Source organism: Scyliorhinus canicula, chromosome 2, assembly GCF_902713615.1.
Source record: "Scyliorhinus canicula chromosome 2, sScyCan1.1, whole genome shotgun sequence".
NCBI lineage: Eukaryota > Metazoa > Chordata > Chondrichthyes > Carcharhiniformes > Scyliorhinidae > Scyliorhinus > Scyliorhinus canicula.
The window spans coordinates 14,913,449-14,933,354 of NC_052147.1; the positions used below are offsets into that span (position 1 = coordinate 14,913,449).

General features: G+C 46.2%; 1 protein-coding gene across 2 annotated transcripts in view; it reads right to left on the bottom strand.

Moving 5' to 3' along the window:
- ak7b (adenylate kinase 7b) overlaps positions 1-19,906 on the bottom strand; it is a 118,992-nt gene that overhangs the window by 54,867 nt on the left and 44,219 nt on the right. For both annotated transcript variants that reach the window (XM_038773913.1, XM_038773908.1), the window contains exons 4-7: positions 18,475-18,569; positions 8,802-8,912; positions 3,942-4,025; positions 3,015-3,103 (exon numbers count right to left, since the gene is read on the bottom strand). In XM_038773913.1, the coding sequence (XP_038629841.1) occupies positions 3,015-3,103; positions 3,942-4,025; positions 8,802-8,912; positions 18,475-18,569 (379 nt within the window). The remainder of the gene's footprint in view (positions 1-3,014; positions 3,104-3,941; positions 4,026-8,801; positions 8,913-18,474; positions 18,570-19,906) is intronic.

Here is a 19,906-nt window from a genome sequence, read left to right on the forward strand (position 1 = left end):
TGAAAGCAACTGTATATGCCTCAGTAAAGGCATAAACATCGGTGTAAATGCAACAAAAGAAGACAATGAGACCCCACAAGATAGAACATTGCTTGGGCAAAGTATTTGTTGTTATTTTTTAAAATGTCAATTAATATTTTTACAGCCATATTTTTTCCCCCAAACATAATGAAGTCGTTTGAACAAATTAAAGTAATAGAGGCTCCATTAGGCTCGGCAATTTTATTAAGTACCTGAGTTATTCAAATGAGATTCAATCACTTGTCATGATCTCTGCTAGTTCTGGGAAATGGCAGGGGAGCCATAGTTGACATCACATTTAAGTTAGCACGGGCAAAATTGACCAGGGTACCTTTTCTGATCATTGTCCAATGAGTTCTGTTGTAGGAATAAGAGAAATTCATCTTGAATCTTCTCGTTAGGGGCCCTGTTTGAAATTCTGTTATGTTAAAGTAAAGGGAACTGGATACCGAGTGAGTAGGCGGTCAATAGGATACTGCCCATTTTATGGTACAGATAAAGTCTAATTTAATTCCCATTGTTTTTAGACGTTAATAAGGACAAAATCTGGAATAGATTTCAAGTTGCTGTGGTTCAGTGTCATGCCCAGATTCACTGTCAGGGTCACACTGAATAATTGACTGTGTGCTGACTATGGCTCAGTTAGTTCTCCGTCAGAAGGTTGCGAGTTCAAGTCCCACTCCAGCACTTGAGCACTAAAATCAAGTCAGATCCCCCAGTACTGAAGGAGTGCTGCACAGCTTGAGTTGGCATCTTTCATGAGACATTAAATTGAGGCCCCTTCTTGCCTCCCAGGTGAACACAAAAATCCCAATGCACTATTTCAAAGAAAATTAGGGGAGTTATCCCCATTGTCCTGGACAATATTAATCTTGCATTCAACATCACAAATCAGGGGCGGGATTCTCCGACCCCCCGCTGGGTCATCAGGGGGGGCGGGAATCGTGCCGTGCCGGTCGGCGGGGCCCCCCCCCGGCGATTCTCCGGCCCGCGATGGGCTGAAGTCCCGCTGCTGTAATGCTGGTCTCACCGGCATGAATTAAACCACCTCCCTTACCGGCGGGAGCAGGCAGCGAGGGCGGGCTCCAGGGTCCTGGGGAGGGGCGTGGGGCGATCTGGCCCCGGGGGGTGCCCCCACGGTGGCCTGGCCCGCAATCGGGGCCCACCGACCCACAGGCGGGCCTGTGCCGTGGAGGCACTCTGTCCCCTCCGCATCAGCCATCAACCTCCGCGATGGCCGAAGTGGAGGTGACCCCCCCGCGCATGCACGGGGATGACGCCAGCAGCCGCTGACGCTCCCGCGCATGCGCGGACTTCTGCCGGCCAGCGGAGTCCCTTCGGCGCCGATTGGCGTGGCACAAACCACTCCGGCCCGGGCCTAGCTCCTAAAGGTGAGGGCTTGGCCCCTAAAGGTGCGGAGGATTCGACGCCAGAGTGGTTCATGCCACTCCATCTCGCCGGGACCCCCCACCCCGCCGGGTAGGGGGGAATCCCGCCCCAGTTTATTATCATCCCACTGCTGTGGTGGGAACTTGGTGCATATAAATTGGCTGCCACGTTACACCATTCGAAAGTATTTTAATGGTTGCAAAGCGTTTGAGATGACCAATTCTGTTCATGAAAGATGCTACATAAATGCAAGTCTTTCTTTTTCCACAACACTAAGTCAAATGCAAGAAGTCAACCAGTGCTCATGATACTGTGGCCCAACAAGAGGTTAATACATCCTGCATAAAAGAAGAGGGAGCTGCTCCTCCTTCCATTTCAGCAACGTTTGGGTTTACTCTTTATTAGTGTCACAAGTAGGCTTACATTAACACCGCAATGAAGTTACTGTGAAAATCTCCTAGTCGCCACACTCCAGCGCCTGTTCGGGTACACTGAGGGAGAATTCAAAATGTCCAATTGACTTAACAAGCATGTCTTTTGGGACTTGCGGGAGGAAACCGGAGCACCCGGAGGAAACCAACACAGACATGGGGAGAACGTGCAGACTCCACACAGACAGTGACCCAAGACGGGAATCGAACCCAGGTCCCTGGCTCTGTGAAGCAACAGTGCGAACCACTGAGCTACCGTCCCAACCCACATGATGGAATCATTTTGTAGAAATAAATTTGGAGTACCCAATTACATTTTTCCAAATAAGGGGCAAATTAGCGTGGCCAATCCACCTACCCTGCACATCTTTGACTTGTGGGGGCAAAATCCTCGCAAAATGGGGATAATGTGCAAGCTCTATACGGACAGTGACCCAGAGCCGGGATCGAACCTGGGACCATGGCACTGTGAGGCAGCAGTGCTAACCACTGCGCCACCGTGCTTACATGATGGAATAATAAGGGAAAGCACAAGCAAGCCATGCAATAAACTGGACTTAAGCTTAATTACAGCCACACGAGGAACTTCTCTCCATTGTTTAATCCCACCTTCAAAATACTGAAGAAAATTACAAGTTTTAACAAATTGGCCATATAAAGTATAGCTTTCACCCCAGGTTGCGGACATCATAGGGCAAGTCACAGCCAGTCCCTCAGATCCAATTAACTTAAAAGAGAGGTGAAGAGCCAACAGGCTTACAGGACTACAATAACAAAACAAAATACTGCAGATGCTGGAAATCGGAAATAAAAACAGGAAATGCTGGATAAACTCAGCAGGTCTGGCAGCAAGACTGTCCCATTCTGATGGTAATGACAGAATAATAATAATCGCTTATTTTCACAAGTAGGCATCAATGAAGTTACTGTGAAAAGTCCCTAGTCGCCACATTCCGGCGCCTGTTCGGGGAGGCCAGTACGGGAATTGAACTCGCGCTGCTGGACTTTTTCTGCATTACAAGCTAGCTGTTTAGCCCACTTTGCTAAACCAGAATTGCTGTATACAACAGAATTCTGTTCTTGGGATAGTTGTCTAAAATGTACTTTTTACGTTAAATTAAGAAAAGAGCATTACATTGCTTGTACTCTTGATTTGATTTGTTCTATACTTACGAAGCTAAGTCTTTGACATGAATGGTCGGAACAACATTTTTACCCTCTCCAAAGCACGATATTGCTGGATTCAGCCCAAGCCAGGCCTCCTGAATACAGAAAGAAGCATTTATATGATGTCAGGATTGGCTCTATCGGCGTAATGTTTAAAGTATACAAACCCCATGAGAATTATACTACTGCATTAAACAAAACAATCGCACATACTAACACTAGCAGAGCAAGGCAACATTCATTTTAGACACATCTCGTAGAACAAAGGTGTATGACATAATCTTCTTTGACAAAAAGCCATTTGATTAGTACCCCCATGCACCACAATAAACATTCTCTCCTTCCACTATCAATGCATATTGTGTATCACTGAAGCAACTCACTACGGCTCCTTCGACAGCATCTTCCAAACCTGCAACCTCTACCACCAAGAAGGACAAGGATGGATGGGAACACCACCACCTGCAGGTTCCCCTTCAAGACACGCATCATCCTGACTTGGAACTATATCGCCATTCCTTCACTGGTGCTGGGTCAAATCCTGGAATTCCTTCCACATAATACAGTATACAAAATAACAGATGCTATGGGGTCAAGTTATTGTTTCTGCATCATTACGACCATCACAAGAAAGTGAAAAATAATAATCTTTTATTGTCACAAGCATGCGGTGCAGTATCAATTCCGACGAGACGAGAGTAGAGAGTAATCGAGGCTTTATTACACAGAGATGTGGAGACTCCCGCAGCTGCTGCCGAAATGGCTGCAGCTCGGAGAGCTGACACATTTATACTCGGCCGACTGGGAAGAGCCAGCAGGCAGGGATCTACCCCCGTACCTGTAGTACAGGGGCCTTACCGTAATACCCTTGGATGCAGTATATAATACAACAGTGGTGACTATCACAATATGATAAAATCTTATATTCTTTACCTTAAACAAGTAGTGAAATATTCCTTCTTCCATTCCATACACAAGCCCAGAAGCAACAACATATGTGGCAAACTTGCGTTTCTTCTAAAATAAAAGAAATGCAAAATATTTTCTTCACAAATAAACTGATTGGTCAATTCAGCATTAATAGAACTAAATCATGCAGCATGTAAATAAAATAGACATTTCCAAACAATGGCCATTTAACTTTACTAATTTCTCCTGGCTGATAAACAAAGTAAATAAACTTTTAAATTGTTATAATCTGCATTAAGATCAACTTAGAAATACCCACACCCCTGCGGCGTTTTCGTGGCGGCGGAGGCGGCTCCCCCTTATCGTCCGGCTGCTGTCAACGGGGTATCTTATTGTATGCACCCCCGCTGCTGTCGGCAGGACCAGAAGGGCCAGCCGGAGGGAACAGCCAGAAAGTTCTGGCCATGGTGTAACAACAAGTCATACTGAGCGATTTTTGACATCAAGCTCCATTTCATGTAATCGGCTGTCGTTCTCTGTCCTCACCTTATCATCAGTAGCCAGGTGCTGCCTTCACCTGTCAGCATGCATTCTTCCATCCTCATCCATCCACTGTTCCCATATTGCCATTAACACGCATGAACTCCCATGCACAGACCTTGCCCTACAATCAACCCTTTTACCATTCCCCTGAAAGGGGAATATTTGTTTGACCACATTTATATTAATCATATTATATCAACATGATCCACCTAAAAAAGATCAATTTCTCCACTTGATATTCTTACTGGCGACATTAAACATGTTGGACGAGGAGGCGGCCAACAGCCCCTTGTGCTATTTGATTAGATCATAGCTGAACTCCACCTGTTTTTTTAACAAACATTTTATTAAGGCATTTATGGTTTATAGCTGAACTCCACCTTAACTCCATTTTATTGCCTTGGCTCTGTAACTATTATTAACTTACTAAATAAAAATCCAATAATCTCAGCTTTTAAGATTTCAATTGACCCTAGTCTCAATTACTTTTTAGGGAGAGAAAATTGGCATTGTGGATCAATTTGGCCATGATCTAAACAGACATTTTTTTTTCCCAATTAAGGGGCAATTGAGCATGGCCAATTCACCCAACCTGCACATCTTTGGGTTATGGGTGAGACCCATGCAGACATCAGAAGAATGTACAAACGCCACACGGACAGTGACCCTGGGCCGGGATCGAACCTGGGTCCTTGGCGTCGTGAGGCAGTAGTGCTAACCACTGCACCACCGTGCTGTCCAAAACTGCCATATTTTTAATAATAATAATTTTTATTAGTGTCACAAGTAGGCTTACATTAACACTGCAATGAAGTTACTGTAAAAATCCCCTAGTCGCAACACTCAGAGACATGTTCGGGTACACTGAGGGAGAATTCAGAATGTCCAATTCACCTCACAAGCACGTCTTTCGGGAATTGTGGGAGGCAACCGGAGCGCCCGGAGGAAACCCACGCAGACACAGGGGGAATGTGCAGACTACGCACAGACAGTGACCCAAGCTGGGAATCAAACCCAGGTTTTAATGCTGTAAAGGAAAGTTACTTGGATTCTATAACAGGTTATTGACCCACACTGCCAATTATGTGCTCAGGGAGCAAGTTGATAAATGTTGAGTAAAATAAATCTATTATATGGTGTTCCGACACCTTGGGCGAGGGTGCGGAATACACAGTGCAGCAAGGCGGCGCAGTAGTTAGCACTGCTGCCTCAGGGCGCCAAGATCACAGGTTCAATCCTGGCTCTGGGTCACAATCCGTGTGGAGTTTGTACATTCTCCCTGTGTTTGTGTGGGTTTCGCCTCCACAACCTAAATGTATGCAGGGTAGGTGGATTGGCCATGCTAAAATCACCCCTAAATTTGAAAAAATTAATTGGATACTCTAAATTTAAAAAAAAGAAAAATCCACAGTCTTTTGCCCTTGGCTGCCCAATAATTAGTCACCAGGTCTGTAAATTTAAACACAATTACTTTTTTTATTAATAACAAGAACTGTAATGAAATATGCAGCATATACAACTGGTTAACTATTATCAAATTCCTAATCTCAACTTTAACTTGCTGTCAACCTCTACACACACACACAGCCAAACAGACAGACAGACAAACACATGACAAACAATCACAGAGGGGAAGAGAGGCATGAAAATAATAAGGATGAAAGTAAAAAAATAAGTCTGTGTTCAGATGGTTGTTTCTAGCAACTTCTCTTCAAACTTTGCTTTCAGTTCAAGGTTTTCACTGAAGGTTCATTCAGGTCTCTGTATTCTCAATAATACAGCAGCTTTTCTGAAGAAAACATGAGTGAGAGAGCAGGTCCTTCCCTTTTAGCATCCAGGATTCAAATTCTGTTTTTCCTAGGTCTCTGGAAATCATCCCTTTCAGGCAGGATGCAATCACCACGGGTTACCGAGCAAAATACTGCCTTTTGGCCTATTCACTGGCCACCAGTCAAACAATCGAACCGAGTCCCACCCCATCTCTCGGGTGCCTCAAAGTCTGAGTTTTGCTGTCCAAAGCTAGAAGGGTGTTCTCTTTTGTAACATCTGAATTCCTCATTTCCCCTGCTCGACTTTAGATATATGTCCATTAAGCAGTCATGGATCAAAATGATAACAGCAAAAAATAAAGAATAGGGAAAAATGGAATCAACAGAAAAGATCCTTTCAATGACATCACCTGAATAGTGAAACCATGCATGAAATGCAACACAATACTTTCTTAAGCATCAATTAATGCAATTTTCCCCCCTTCATCCTCTGAAAATAACATTTCACAAAACTGATTAAAAATTTGGAATTAGGTAAAGGATAAGGAAAGGAACTTGCCCTTTGCGTCCCTAGTAGCCCGGCGAAGGATCTTGCTACAATGGAAGGATGCGAGGCCCCCAAGCGTGGAGACCTGGATCAACGACATGACGGGTTTCATCAAGCTAGAGAGGGTCAAATTCGCCCTGAGAGGGTCAGTACAATGGGTTCTTTAGGCGTGGTGGCCACCTTTCCTCGACTTTCTGGCTCACGATTAGCGGTACTGGGACAGCAGAGCAGCCGCCACCCGGGGGGGGGGGGGGGGGGGGGGGGGGGGGGGGGGGAGAATACCCCCACCACCCCAGAAGCGACCCCACACCGACTGACTATGTTTGTTTTATTTAAATTTAATTTATTTTTACACGTTTTTTTTTTTGTTGTTCATTGAGGTTGGGGGGGTGGGGGGAGGATGTGATACATGCGTCGATACGGGTTTGGGGGGGATGTTACAGTTATTATGGGGTTATTTTGTTGCATTTCATGTTTGTTGTCATATTTTTCTGTTTAAAAAATTCCAATAAAAATTATTTTAAAAAAAAGAAAAGGAACTTGCTTGAGTCACACATGGCTTGTACATATAATGAAATAGAATATTTATAGTCTTGAAATTCGTCCAAAAATTAGGAAATCAACATCCAAAACTACTTTTTAAAAATTTGTTTTACAAAAAATTCCCAATTAAGGGGGCAATTTAACGTGGCCATCCACCTACCCTGCACATCTTTGGGTTATGGGTGTGAAACCATGCAGACATGGGAGAAGTGCAAACTCCACACAGACAGTGACCAGGTGCCGAGATTGATCCGGGTCCCGGCACTGTGAGGCAAGCAATGCTAAGCCATCATGCTGCCCTTGAACAACCAAAATACTCAGATAAAATATACCTGACAGAGCTTTCCTTTAAATGTATGTATCTTATTTATCACTAATGCCCCAATGCTGTGTCAGGGAACAGAGGTCTTTTTAAATCACCTATATTTGTATTGTGGGCATTCAAATAAGGCTTAGCTTTAGTAAGTTTAATTTTGTGGTTCTGTATTTGAAAGGGTTAATGACTTCAGTTTAGATCAGTTGTGTTTGGTAATCAGAGTTTATGACAGAGAGCAAACAGCCAGATGGAAGTGTAAGGAAAGCATAGTCAAGCCACCAGCTTCAAGCAGGATTCAGATGTGAAAAACCCTTTTAAAAACCTGTGTCGGGAACTCTGTTCTTATCTCAGTAAGGCTATTGGTCATTCCTCTGGAGTTGGAAACAAGTAAGAATTAAACAGGCCTGAGGCTGCTCTTTTGAATGAAGGCCCAAGTTGATCAAAGTTAAAGCGCCTCTCCAGAGGAAATCCTTGTGTGTGGGAGAACTGGCTGAATGCACCTTCCAGAAGACCATCTCTAACTCTACACCGGTGACCTCGATCCCTAAGCGTCTTGAGAGGACAGCCGGCTGCAACGACGTCAACATCGGAAGCAAGGACACCCATCTTTCATTTCATATTTATCATTCTTATTAGTTTCACCCTTTCTCACCCCCTCTGTGAGTGTCTATATTGTGTGTGTGTTTCAGTAGTGGGTGGGACGGTGAAAGGAGGGAGTAGTAGATTAACTGGCGATTCTTCCGTTATAATTACTGCATATTTCAACTTTGTTTCTGTTATAAATAAACCGTTATTATGTTCAATTACAAACCTGGTGGCTATGGGCGGGATTTACCAACAAGCCGACGTGTGTTTTTCGGCGGCCAAGGGAGCCTGCCAGCAGGATCGACCGGTCCCGCCGTTCTCAATGGAAACCCATGCGCCAGCGTGGGACTTGAATTTCCCACCGGCATGAACAGCAGGTAAATCTTGCCCTATAACTTATTCAGCAGTCAAAGGGCCAAAGATTCTACAAATTATATACAAATTATTGCTTAATTCATTTGTGTTGGGACTCCGGGGTCTGTGGGCTGGAATTGACCGTGCGCTAGCCCAGGGTGTCGTAACAACAGCAATACTTAGGAAAATCACTTCTCTAAAATTCAAACTCTTCTGTCGTTACATACGGTTTTTCCAAGTTTGATAACCAGTTTCTCAAGACTGAGGTGATCCTTAAAATTTGGGTGAGCCTTTCTTCTGCGATAGTCATCTTCTGTTAAGGCAGCCTCTGAATCCTCCTGTGAAAATAAATTGGCAGCTAACTTTATTTTTATGTGAATAAAACACGTCAAAATATTAGAAGCAAATTTTTAAAATGTTTTATCTCATGATTTAATGTAGAATATATGTAGCAGTGGAGACTGCAAAGCAGCAATTCAGGTATTTTCTTTCACCTAACTTCTCTCTGGGACGGTGCAAACCCATGTCATCAAGGCTCCTAAGATGCGCAGCTATCCCATTACCTTACCCAAGGGCTAATCTTCCACTTAGCAGCACTGTGTCACGTGAGAGTAACCTTTAAGAAATGGGTGTTCATAAATTGTGTTAAATGTGTATATAAAGTATCTGTATTGAGAGTAGCTTTTAAGAAATGGGTGTTTATTACTGCAGTGATGTCAGAGAGTGGGTGAGCTGGGCTGTGCTGTCAGCTTTTTACTTTCGCTTTAGCTTTTTTGCTTGCAGGGTGGGTTTGGTTTAATTTTAGTTTTGGAGAAGCTGCAATCACCAGCAGGGGATGTGTGTGAATCTCTGCAGCTTATGAAGGTCCATTTGCTGATTTCAAACGTGGTAACTGGTTCTCAGTAGTGAGTTAAGCCTTTCTGTACAAAGGGTTCATTTTGTCTTCTGGATGTTGTTTTAGAATTTATTAAGGATTACTTAGTGTTGCAATTCTTGGGGGTTGTATATTGAATTGATGGTTGCTAAGATGGTCACTGTATGTTTTAAAAAGGTTAACTTGAGTTCATAGATATAAACATTTAAAAATACTTTTCCATTTCTGCGATACCACACCTGTGAGTGGGCCGTGTGCTCCCCATACCCCAGTCTATTAAAAGTTGTGGGTCAGGTGAACTACATGATACACTTTGGGTTCTCTACACCCTGGCCCATAACAACTGTCAGTGAGTGAAGTCGCTCTCAACTGTCCTTTTTTTAAAAGATATTTATTCCATACACAATATCGACAAAATACACAGTCCATCAAAGTATAGTTAAGTTTGTCCAGTTTTTCCTCTTTTAATCCCTCCCCCCCCCCCCCCCCCCCCCCCCCCCCCCCCACTGCCAAATAAAGTCTTGAATGGCTTCCTCCGCAACTCAAAAGCCTCTTCTGACCCACTCAGAGAAAACTTGATCTTCTCCACTCGGAGAAAGTCGTACAAATCCCGCAGCCACGCCGCCACTCCCGGTGACGTATCCGACCTTCGCTGGGCAATCAGAGAGGCGAAGGCCACAACATTGGCCCCTTCCCCTCCAGCAGCTCCGGCTCCTCCAAAACCCCAAAGATCACCACCATAGGGTTCAGCCTGACTTCAGCCCTCACTATCCTAGATAACATCCCAAATACCACCTCCCAAAAGATCACTAGCCTCTCCAAACCACAAAATATGTGAGCATGATTCGCCAGTCCTAGCCTGCATTTCTCACACCCCAAAAGTCACCCCCTGGAAGAACCCACTCATCCTCTCCCGAGTCATGTGCACCAACTTGAACTCAATCAAGCTCATCCTCGCCCAGGAGGAGGTTGACTTCTCCCGCTGCATAGCCTCACACTAGAGTCCCAACCTATCTCCCTCCCAACTTCTCTGATGCAACCATCAATTCACAAGAGACGATTAGTAGAAGTGAACAGTGGTTTTAATCAGCTAGATCTGTGCCTGCCTGCGACTGCTCTGTACTGAGTGCCGCCTACAGGCACAGGCTGCAGATATCACCCCCGAGGGGGTGGAGCCACAGGCGGAGCCCACAAGGGCATCAACATAATACAATACAATAGTGGTGAATTGTAGTAGCAATATGTTCACCACATTCACCCCCTGTTAAAAAATTGAAGTCCAGCGGGGGTGAAGTGGGCTCACAGATCGAGTCTGTACGGCGCCTTGATCGTTCTCTGTGATCACCTCAGCTCCGGCTTCGCTGTGGGCACGGGTGTTGAATTCGTCGCTGCGGGCACAGGTGTTGGGCTCGTTGACACCGGGAGTGTGTCATCTGGAGCTTCATCACGGTGGGTCGGCGATAGGGGGAGGGGGTTGTAGGCTGTGTAGGGACAGGGGCGGTGTTCGGGGGGGGGGGAGGCGTAGGTGATGGTCGCAGGGGAACCGGTGGGTGCCAGATCCCGGAGGGAGACTGTATCTTGTCGGCCGTCGCAGTGCGCCATGTACGCATACTGAGGTTTGGCATGTAGGAGCTGGACCCTCTCGACCAGGGGGTTGGACTTATGGCTCCTCAAGTGCTTCCGGAGGAGGACAGGCCCCGGTGTTATCAGCCAGGATGGAAGCGAGACCCAGGAGGTGGATTTTCTGGGGAAGACAAGTAGACGGTCGTGAGGGGTCTCGTTCGTGGCTGTGCAGAAGAGTGACTGAATAGAGTGTAGCGCGTCGGGGAGGACCTCCTGCCAGCGGGAAACCGGGCAACTTCTAGACCATAGGGCCAGAAGGACAGCCTTCCATACCATTGCGTTCTCCCTCTCCACCTGTCCGTTTCCCCGGGGGTTGTAGCCGTTGTCCTGCTCAAGGCAGGACAGGTACCTTACCGAGCAGGTACTGATGCAGCTCATCACTCATAAATGAGGTGCCCCGGTCACTGTGGACGTAGGTGGGGAAACCAAACAGGGTGAAGATGCTGTGCAGGGCCTTAATGACAGTGGTCGGGGCATGGGATGGCAAAGGGAAAACGGGAGTACTCGTCAACGACGTTGAGAAAATACACGTTGCGGTCAGTGGAGGGGAGGGGGCCTTTGGAATCGACGCTGAGGCGCTCAAAGGGGTGGGATGCCTTCACCAGGTGGGCCTTGTCTGGCCAATAGAAGTGCGGCCTGCACTCCACGCAGACTTGGCAGTCCCTGGTCATCACCCCGACCTCCTCGGTGGAGTAGGGCAGGTTGCGGGCCTTGATGACGTGGAGAAGCCGGGAGACCCCAGGTGACAGAGGTCATTGTGGATGGCCCGAAGTCTGTCGTCTCGAGCGCTGGCGCATGTGCCGTGGGACAGGCATCTGGGGGCTCATTAAGCTTCCCAGGATGATACACGATATCATAATTATAGGTGGAGAGTTTGATTCTCCACCTCAAGATTTTATCATTCTTGATCTTGCCCCGCTGTGTGTTGTTGAATATAAAGGCTACCGACCGTTGGTCGGTGACGAGGGTGAATCTCCTACCAGCCAGATAGTGCCTCCAATGCCGCACAGCTTCCACAATGGCTTGAGCTTCCTTTTTGACAGAGGAGTGTCGAATCTCGGAGGCGTTGAGGGTACAGGAAAAGGCCACGGGCCTGCCTGCCTGGTTAAGGGTAGTGGCCAGGGTGACATTTGACGCATCGCTCTCCACCTGGGAGGTGATGGACTCGTACACCACGTGCACTGCGGCCTTGGTAATGTCTGCCTTGATGCGGCTGAAGGCCAGGCGGGCCTCAGTCATCAGGGAAAAGATGGTGGCTTTGATAAGTGGGCGGGCTTTATCCGTGTTGTTAGGGACCCACTGGGCATAATATGAAAAGAGCCCCAGGCATCTTTTCAGGGCCTTGGGACAGTGGGGAAGGGGGAGTTGCAGGAGGGGGCGCATGCGGTCAGGGCCAGGCCCTAGGACTCCGTTTTCCACGACATAGCCGAGGATGGCTAGTCGGGTTGTGCGGAAAACGCATTTCTCCTTGTTGGAGGTGAGATTGAGGGCTTGGGCGGCTTGGAGGAACTTAAGGTTAGCGTCATGGTCCTACAGTTCATGCCCGCAAATGGTGACGTTATCCAAGTACGGGAACGTGGCCTGCAGCCCGTACTGGTCAACCATTCAGTCCATCGTTCTTTGGAAGACCGAGACCCCATTAGTGACTCCGAAGGGGACTCTGAGGAAGTGGAAGAGGCGGCCGTCTGCCTCAAAGGCAGTGTAGTGGTGGTCTTCCAGGCGGATTGGAAGCTGGTGGTATGCGGACTTCAGATCTACCGTGGAGAAAACCCGGTAGTTTGCAATCTGATTAACTATGTCCGCTACGCGGGGAAGGGGGTACGCATCAAGTTGCATGTACCGATTTATGGTCTGGCGGTAGTCTACAATCATCCGGTTCTTACAATCTCGATGATCCCCTCCCTCAAGAGCTGCTGGACCTCCGACTTGATAAAAGTCTTGTCCTGGGCACTGTACCGCCTGCTCCTGGTGGCGACGGGTTTACAGTCGGGAGGTGAGGTTCGCGAAGAGTGAGGGAGGGGCGACCTTAAGGGTGGTGAGGCTACATACGGTGAGAGGGGGTAGGGGTCCGCCGAACTTCAGAGTCAGGCTTCTGAGGTTGCACTGGAAATCCAGTCCTAACAAGAGAGGAGCGCAGAGATGGGGGAGGACATAGAGTTTAAAATTGGCGCCCTGTATCGCGAGGTTCACGACACAGTACCCCCGGATCTGCACTGAATGTGATCCGGAAACAAGGGAGATTGTTTGGGATGCAGGGGAAATGTGGAGGGAACAACACCTTATCGTGTCCGGACGGATGAAGCTCTCCCTGCTCCCAAAGTCAAACAGACAAGCGTTTCGAGCCCATTGACCCGGGCGGTCATCATGGAGTTCTTGAGGTGCTTGGGCCGTGACTGGTCGTGAGTGACAGCACCAAGCTGCGGGTAGCAGCTTGGTCGATGGTAGCGGGGTGGTCCCAAGATGGCGGCCAAGATGGCGGCACCCGTCAGTTGCACGTGTTGGGCAGCGTTGAAGATGGTGGCCAAGATGGCGGCCCCCATGAGTCGCACTTGTCGGGTAGAGTTAAAGATGGCGGCCCCCACGGATAGCACGAGGCAGATGACGCGTCAGAAGGGGGCGGTACCGGCAGATACGCAGCCACGCTGCGGGGTCTGCGGGCCTGTGAATCTGTGAGTCGGGCCTGCGATTTTGGAACTTTGGGTCGGGCCAAGCAGACTTTGGCAAAATGTCCTTTCTTGCCGCAGTCACTGCAGGTTGCGTTCTGAGCTGGGCAACACTGCCTGGGGTGCTGGTTCTGACCGCAGAAATAGCAAGACGGCCCCCCGGGTTGGGCGGGCAGCCGCGCGGCACAGGCCTGGGACACCCTTGGGTCGGGTGATGGCCGCGCCTTCGGTGCCCACGAGGAAATCGCGTGGACGGAGGGGAAAGCATTTAGGCTCTGGGATGCTACCTCTAATGAAGAAGTCGGAAAAGTAGAGAAGTGATGGTTTCCCAATAGACCAGGAAAACAGATTTAATGGTATCGTTACAATACAGACACACAGGAATACCTGAGTAACCATGAGCTTCTAGCCAAGAGGAAGAAGGAGGCTTACGTAAGGTTGAGGAAGCAAGGATCTTGCATGGCTCTAGAGGGTTACAAGGTAGCCAGGAAGGAATTCAAAAATGGACTTAGGAGAGCTAGAAGGGGGATGAAAAAGCCCTGGTGGGAAGGATTAGGGAAAATCCCAAGGCGTTCTACACTTACGTTAGAAATAAGAGGATGACCAGAGTGAGAGTAGGGTCGATCAGGGATAGTGGAGGGAATTTGTGCCTAGAGTCTGAGGAGATAGGGGAGGCCCTAAATGAATATTTTGTTTCAGTATTCACTAGAGAGAGGGGCCTTGTTGCTCATGAGAACAGCGTGAATCAAGTTAATAGACTGGAGCAGGTTGATATTAAGAAGGAGGATGTGCTGGAAATTTTGAAAAGCATCAGGATAGATAAGTCCCCTGGGCCAGATGGGATATACCCAAGGTTACTACGGGAAGCGAGGGAGGAGATTGCTGTGCCGTTGGCGATGATCTTTGTGTCCTCCTCACTCTCCACTGGAGTAGTACCAGATGATTGGAGGGAGGCGAATGCTGTTCCCCTGTTCAAGAAAGGGAATAGAGAAATCCCTGGGAATGACAGACCAGTCAGTCTTACATCTGTGGTGAGCAAAATACTGGAAAGGATTCTGAGAGATAGGATTTATGATTATTTCGAAAAACATAGTTTGATTAAGGATAGTCAGCATGGTTTTGTGAAAGGCAGGTCATGCCTCAAAAGCTTCATTGAATTCTTTGAGGATGTGACGAAACAAATTGATGAAGGTCAGGCAGTTGATGTGAGGTATATGGATTTCAGTAAGGCATTTGATAAGGTTCCCCATGGTAGACTCATTCAGAAAGTCAGGGGGCATGGGATACAGGGAAATATGGCTGTCTGTATACATATTTGGCTGGCCAAAAGAAGACAGCGAGTGGTAGTAGATAGAAAGTATTCCGCCTGGAGGTCGGTTACCAGTGGTGTTCCACAAGGATCTGTTTTGGGACCTCTGCTCTTTGTGGTTTTTATAAATGACTTGGATGAGGAAGGGTGGGTTAATAAGTTTGCTGATGACACGAAGGTTGGTGGAGTTGGAGATAGTGGCGAGGGCTGTTGCAGGTTACAACAGGACAGTGACGGGATGCAGAGCTGGGCTGAGAAGTGGCAGCTGGAGTTCAACCTAGATAAATGTGAAGTGATTCATTTTGGAAGGTCGAATTTGAATGCTGAATACAGGGTTAAAGGCAGGATTCCTGGAAGTGTGGAGGAACAGAGGGATCTTGGGGTCCACGTACATACATTCCAAAGTTGCCACCCAGGTTGATAGAGTTGTTAAGAAGGTGTATGGTGGCAGCATGGTGGCGCAGTGGGTTAGCCCTGCAGCCTCACGGCGCTGAGGTTCTCAGTTCGATCCCGGCTCTGGGTCACTGTCCGTGTGGAGTTTGCACATTCTCCCTGTGTTTGTGTGGGTTTCGCCCCACAACCCAAAGATGTGCAGGCTAGGTGGATTGACCATGCTAAATTTCCCCTTAATTGGAAAAAATTAATTGGGTACACTAAATTTATAAATAATAAAAAAAGGCGTATGGTGTGTTGGCTTTCATTAACAGAGGGATTGAGTTTCAGAGCCACGAGGTTTTGCTGCAGCTTTATAAAACCCTTTATTCGACCACACTTGGAATATTGTGTCCGTTCTGGTCACCTCATTATCAGAAGGATGTGGATGTTTTGGAGAGGGTGCAGAGGAGATTTACCAGGATGCCGCCTGGACTGGAGGGCATGTCTTATGAAGAAAGGTTGAGGGAGTTAGGGCTTTTCTCACTGGAGCGAAGAAGGAAGAGAGGTGACTTGATAGAAGTGTACAAGGTGATGAGAGGCATGGATAGAGTGAATAGACTTTTCCCAAAGTGGAAATGGCTGTCACAAGAGGACATAATTTTAAGGTGATTGGAGGAAGGGAGAGGGGAGATGTCAGAGGTCGGTTCTTTACACAGAGAGTGATGGGTGCGTAGAATGCACTGCCAGCGGAGGTAGTGGAGTCAGAGTCATTAGGGACATTTAAGCAACTCTTGGACAGGCACATGGACAGCAGTAAATTGAAGGATTGCAGGTTAGGTTGATCTTAGATTAGGATAAATGGTCAGCACAACATCTTGGGCCGAAGGGCTTGTATTGTGCTGTATTGTTCTATGCTCTATGATATTAGATGCTTTCTTGGAAGAACCCCAATCACCATGTAACCTGCTTTCAGCGGTAGTGCATTAAAGAAAGCATCCAGAGTTAGACATACAGCATTGTCTTCTTGGTTGTATTCGCCAAGATGTCACCAACCAAAGCTGCAAGACTGTTGCATCTATCCTCTAAAAGCTGCAGGAAACCATTTTCATAGGCTCCACTCAAAAAATGAACAAGTATAGATCAACATTCCTGCTGAGGTGTATGCATGTGCAGCTGCTTGGAAGGTACTGTGCAGAACTTATTCCATGCTAAATGCAGGGCAGTGCAAGAACATATAATGGTACTTGCACATTGTAAAAACTGACTACATAAAATGATAAACTTTAAAGGAAACATTGATGCAGAACATATCATCTGCTGCTCAGAAATCTGCAGCAATCAAGCAACACAGTTGATGTCAGCTGAAGCTTCAAAGTTGTCTTTGCCTCCTTATGGGATGGTTCCCTGGAGTAACAAAGACGGCCACCCTCCATTCAACCATCTAATGTAGCACTATCTCTACTTCAGAAGTCATCAACCCATCAATGCAGACTGCTGTTGTGACCTCGGGTTACCATTCTCTTCAGGCTTGCCTGGTATTTCCTATTCCCCTCACCCTTGAGAGCTGTGGCAAAGGCTTCGAATTTGTCGAGGTGTTTTCCCGACTTTACCGAAGCATTTCCAAAATGTTATCACCCCATTTTGCCATGCCCCTTTTTATGGTCTCCAGCCACAAAATTTCGCCAATGCATGTTTTGTGTTTCCTGCACCCACACAAATCAGGCCTGGAGCTAACTAAACAGAAAATAAGATGCAAACTTAGTTGGAAATGTCTGAACCCTTCCTCTCGTCATTCAGGTCTAAACTATATGCAGATCAGGAAAACTAGATCTAGGGTGTCAAGACAAGTGCACTTTCCAGACATAGACAGCAATTAGTAGCTCAAATACTGGTGGTATTTTCCTGTCCCTACTTCAGGGGCACTAAAAATGTAAATGCAACATTCCGATTGCCAAGCTGAGTGATATCACTTAGCTTGGCAAAGGTTCTCAAACTGTCTCAGTTCACTTACTCTTTATATAAAAGCAATTTAGTTAGACGGGGATTTGACTGCATGCATGCTCACCAAACACAGTAACCTATTGGTGTTGAAGTAGGTGGCGCCCATCTGAAACTCCAATTTGAATTTTAAGCTAATTCTTGTGCAGGAATAATAAATGTTGCATCACTACATTTATTGAAAAACTTGCATTTTAAACTGTAAACCCAAAATTGTGCACAGTTTATTCAGTCAATCTCAGGGGAATAGTCGCAATGTCACCAGACTAGTAATCCACAGACCAAGGCTAATTGCCTGCCTACATAGGTTCAAATCCCACCAAAGCAGCTGCTAGAAGTTAAATTCAAAATCGTTTCTCTGGTCACTATGAAACTATAATTGATTGTTACAAAAAAACTATCTGATCTGGTTCACTATCAAGGGATTTGAGTAAAAATCATTTTCACCCAGAGGGTGGTGGGAATCTGAAACTCACTGCTTGAAAGGGTGGTAGGGGTGGGAATCTTCACAACATTTAAGATGAATTTAGATGATCACGTGAAATGCCACAGCATTCTGGGCTACGGACCAAGTGCTGGAAAATGAGTCTAGAATGGATTAATGCATGATGACTGGCAAAGAAAAGATGGCCGATGGTCATCTTTTTTATGTTGTAAAATGTACTCTCCTGACCTTCAGGGAGGGAAATGTGACCTACATGTGACCTCAGGCCAAACAGCACTGTGGGTGACTCTCAACTGCCCCCCTGAATTGGCTCTGTGGGCCACTCAGTTTCAGGCAATTAGGGATGGGCAACAAATGCTGGTCTGGCCGGTGATGCCCATGTCACATGAAAGAATTCTTTAAAAATCAGCACATCCACAAAATATTTGACAGGTACAGATTAACACACCCTTGATCATTGGGTTTTGAATTCTGAAGATCAGCTCTGCCTGAAATGTTATCTATACTCAACAGCAATAAACACAGCTTCACAACATGCTTAAAAGCATCAAATTCAGCTTGATTTTCTTAATGGTTAAATAGCAAATGTCAAAACATTTTGACTTTTCCTTACAGGATCAGAGGGTTTGGTGAGTGTCCATGTCATTATTGTTGACAACAGGATGAATATCTTTGTGCCCTCGAAATTTTCTATCTCTGAGTGTAGCGCTGCAAGTGGAAAAAGGAGGGAAAAAATAACCATTACCCTTTAGCATTCTTTCATTGTCTACTTATCCGATCCTGAATAAGCCAAGGAAATATGCAGAATTGAATTTTTTAATATCCTTGCACACCTCTGAATTTGATTTGATTTATTTATTATTGTCACATGTATTAGTATACAGTGAAAAGTATTGTTTTTGCATGCTGTACAAACAATGCATACCGTACATAGGGAAGGAAGGAGACTGCAGAATATAATGTTACAGTTATTTTCAGGATTTCAGGAGTGATTCATAACCTGGTGAGCTCTCTCCCATGCCATACTTCATAAGTTTGAATGCTTCATGCTCCAGTAGGCTCATCATGTTTTTCACTGCTTGGGAAATGGGGTCAGGCTGAAGATGGACAGCAACATTTAACTGCACGTCAGACAGAAAATGTCTACCCACTTCTACTGAACTTTATATAGAAGTACACAGATTAGTACATCACAGAAACAAGCCAGTCAGCCAGACTGATCGAAACCAATGTCTATGTTCCACAGAAACCTTCTTCCACCCTACTTCATCCAACCCTATCAGCATATCTTTGTAAGTTTTCTTTCCTCATGTGCTCCCCTTTAATACATCCCTGATATTTGCCTCCACATTTGAACCACTCTGGGTATATAAGTTTCTCCTGAATACGTTATTGGATTTATTAGTAACCATTTTATTTTTATGATCCCTGGCACAAAGCAAAATAAAAGACAAGTTGGGAAGAGGGGCCAAGGAGCAAAGGAGAGGAGGGAAGGGTGCAGATGATGAGAAAAACAGAGCAGAGGAGAGAAGAGGAAGGGAGGATAGGAGAAAAGAGGGGAGAAGAAAAGGGAAGGAAAAAGGAAGAAGGATGGGAGGGAAGGGAGCAAGGATATCGGAGGAACTAGAGGGTGGAAGAGACAGGGAAAAAGGTGAGGAGAGGCAGAAGATGAGGAGCAAGGATTTTTAGAGGAGAGGAATAGAGTGTAGAAGGATGGGAGAAGAACGACAGAGGAATGGGAGGAAAGAAAAGGAAGAGAGAAGAATGAGAGAGGACAGAATGGGAAGGAAGGAATGAGGGAGATCCATTTTATTTATTAAGCATCTGATTTATAAATTAATTTTCAAGGTTCTGCAGTTTGCTGTGCATCCTACGTTTCTTACATTACTTTTGAAAATAAATATTTCCCTGCCATGAAAATTCACAAACAGGTTACTGCTATTTCTTCCAGGTGGCCCTCCGGTCTTGAAGCCATGTAATGTTATGCTCATCACACCACCTAGAAGTGAAAAACCTTTGGAATGCTGAGACAACGACAATAATTT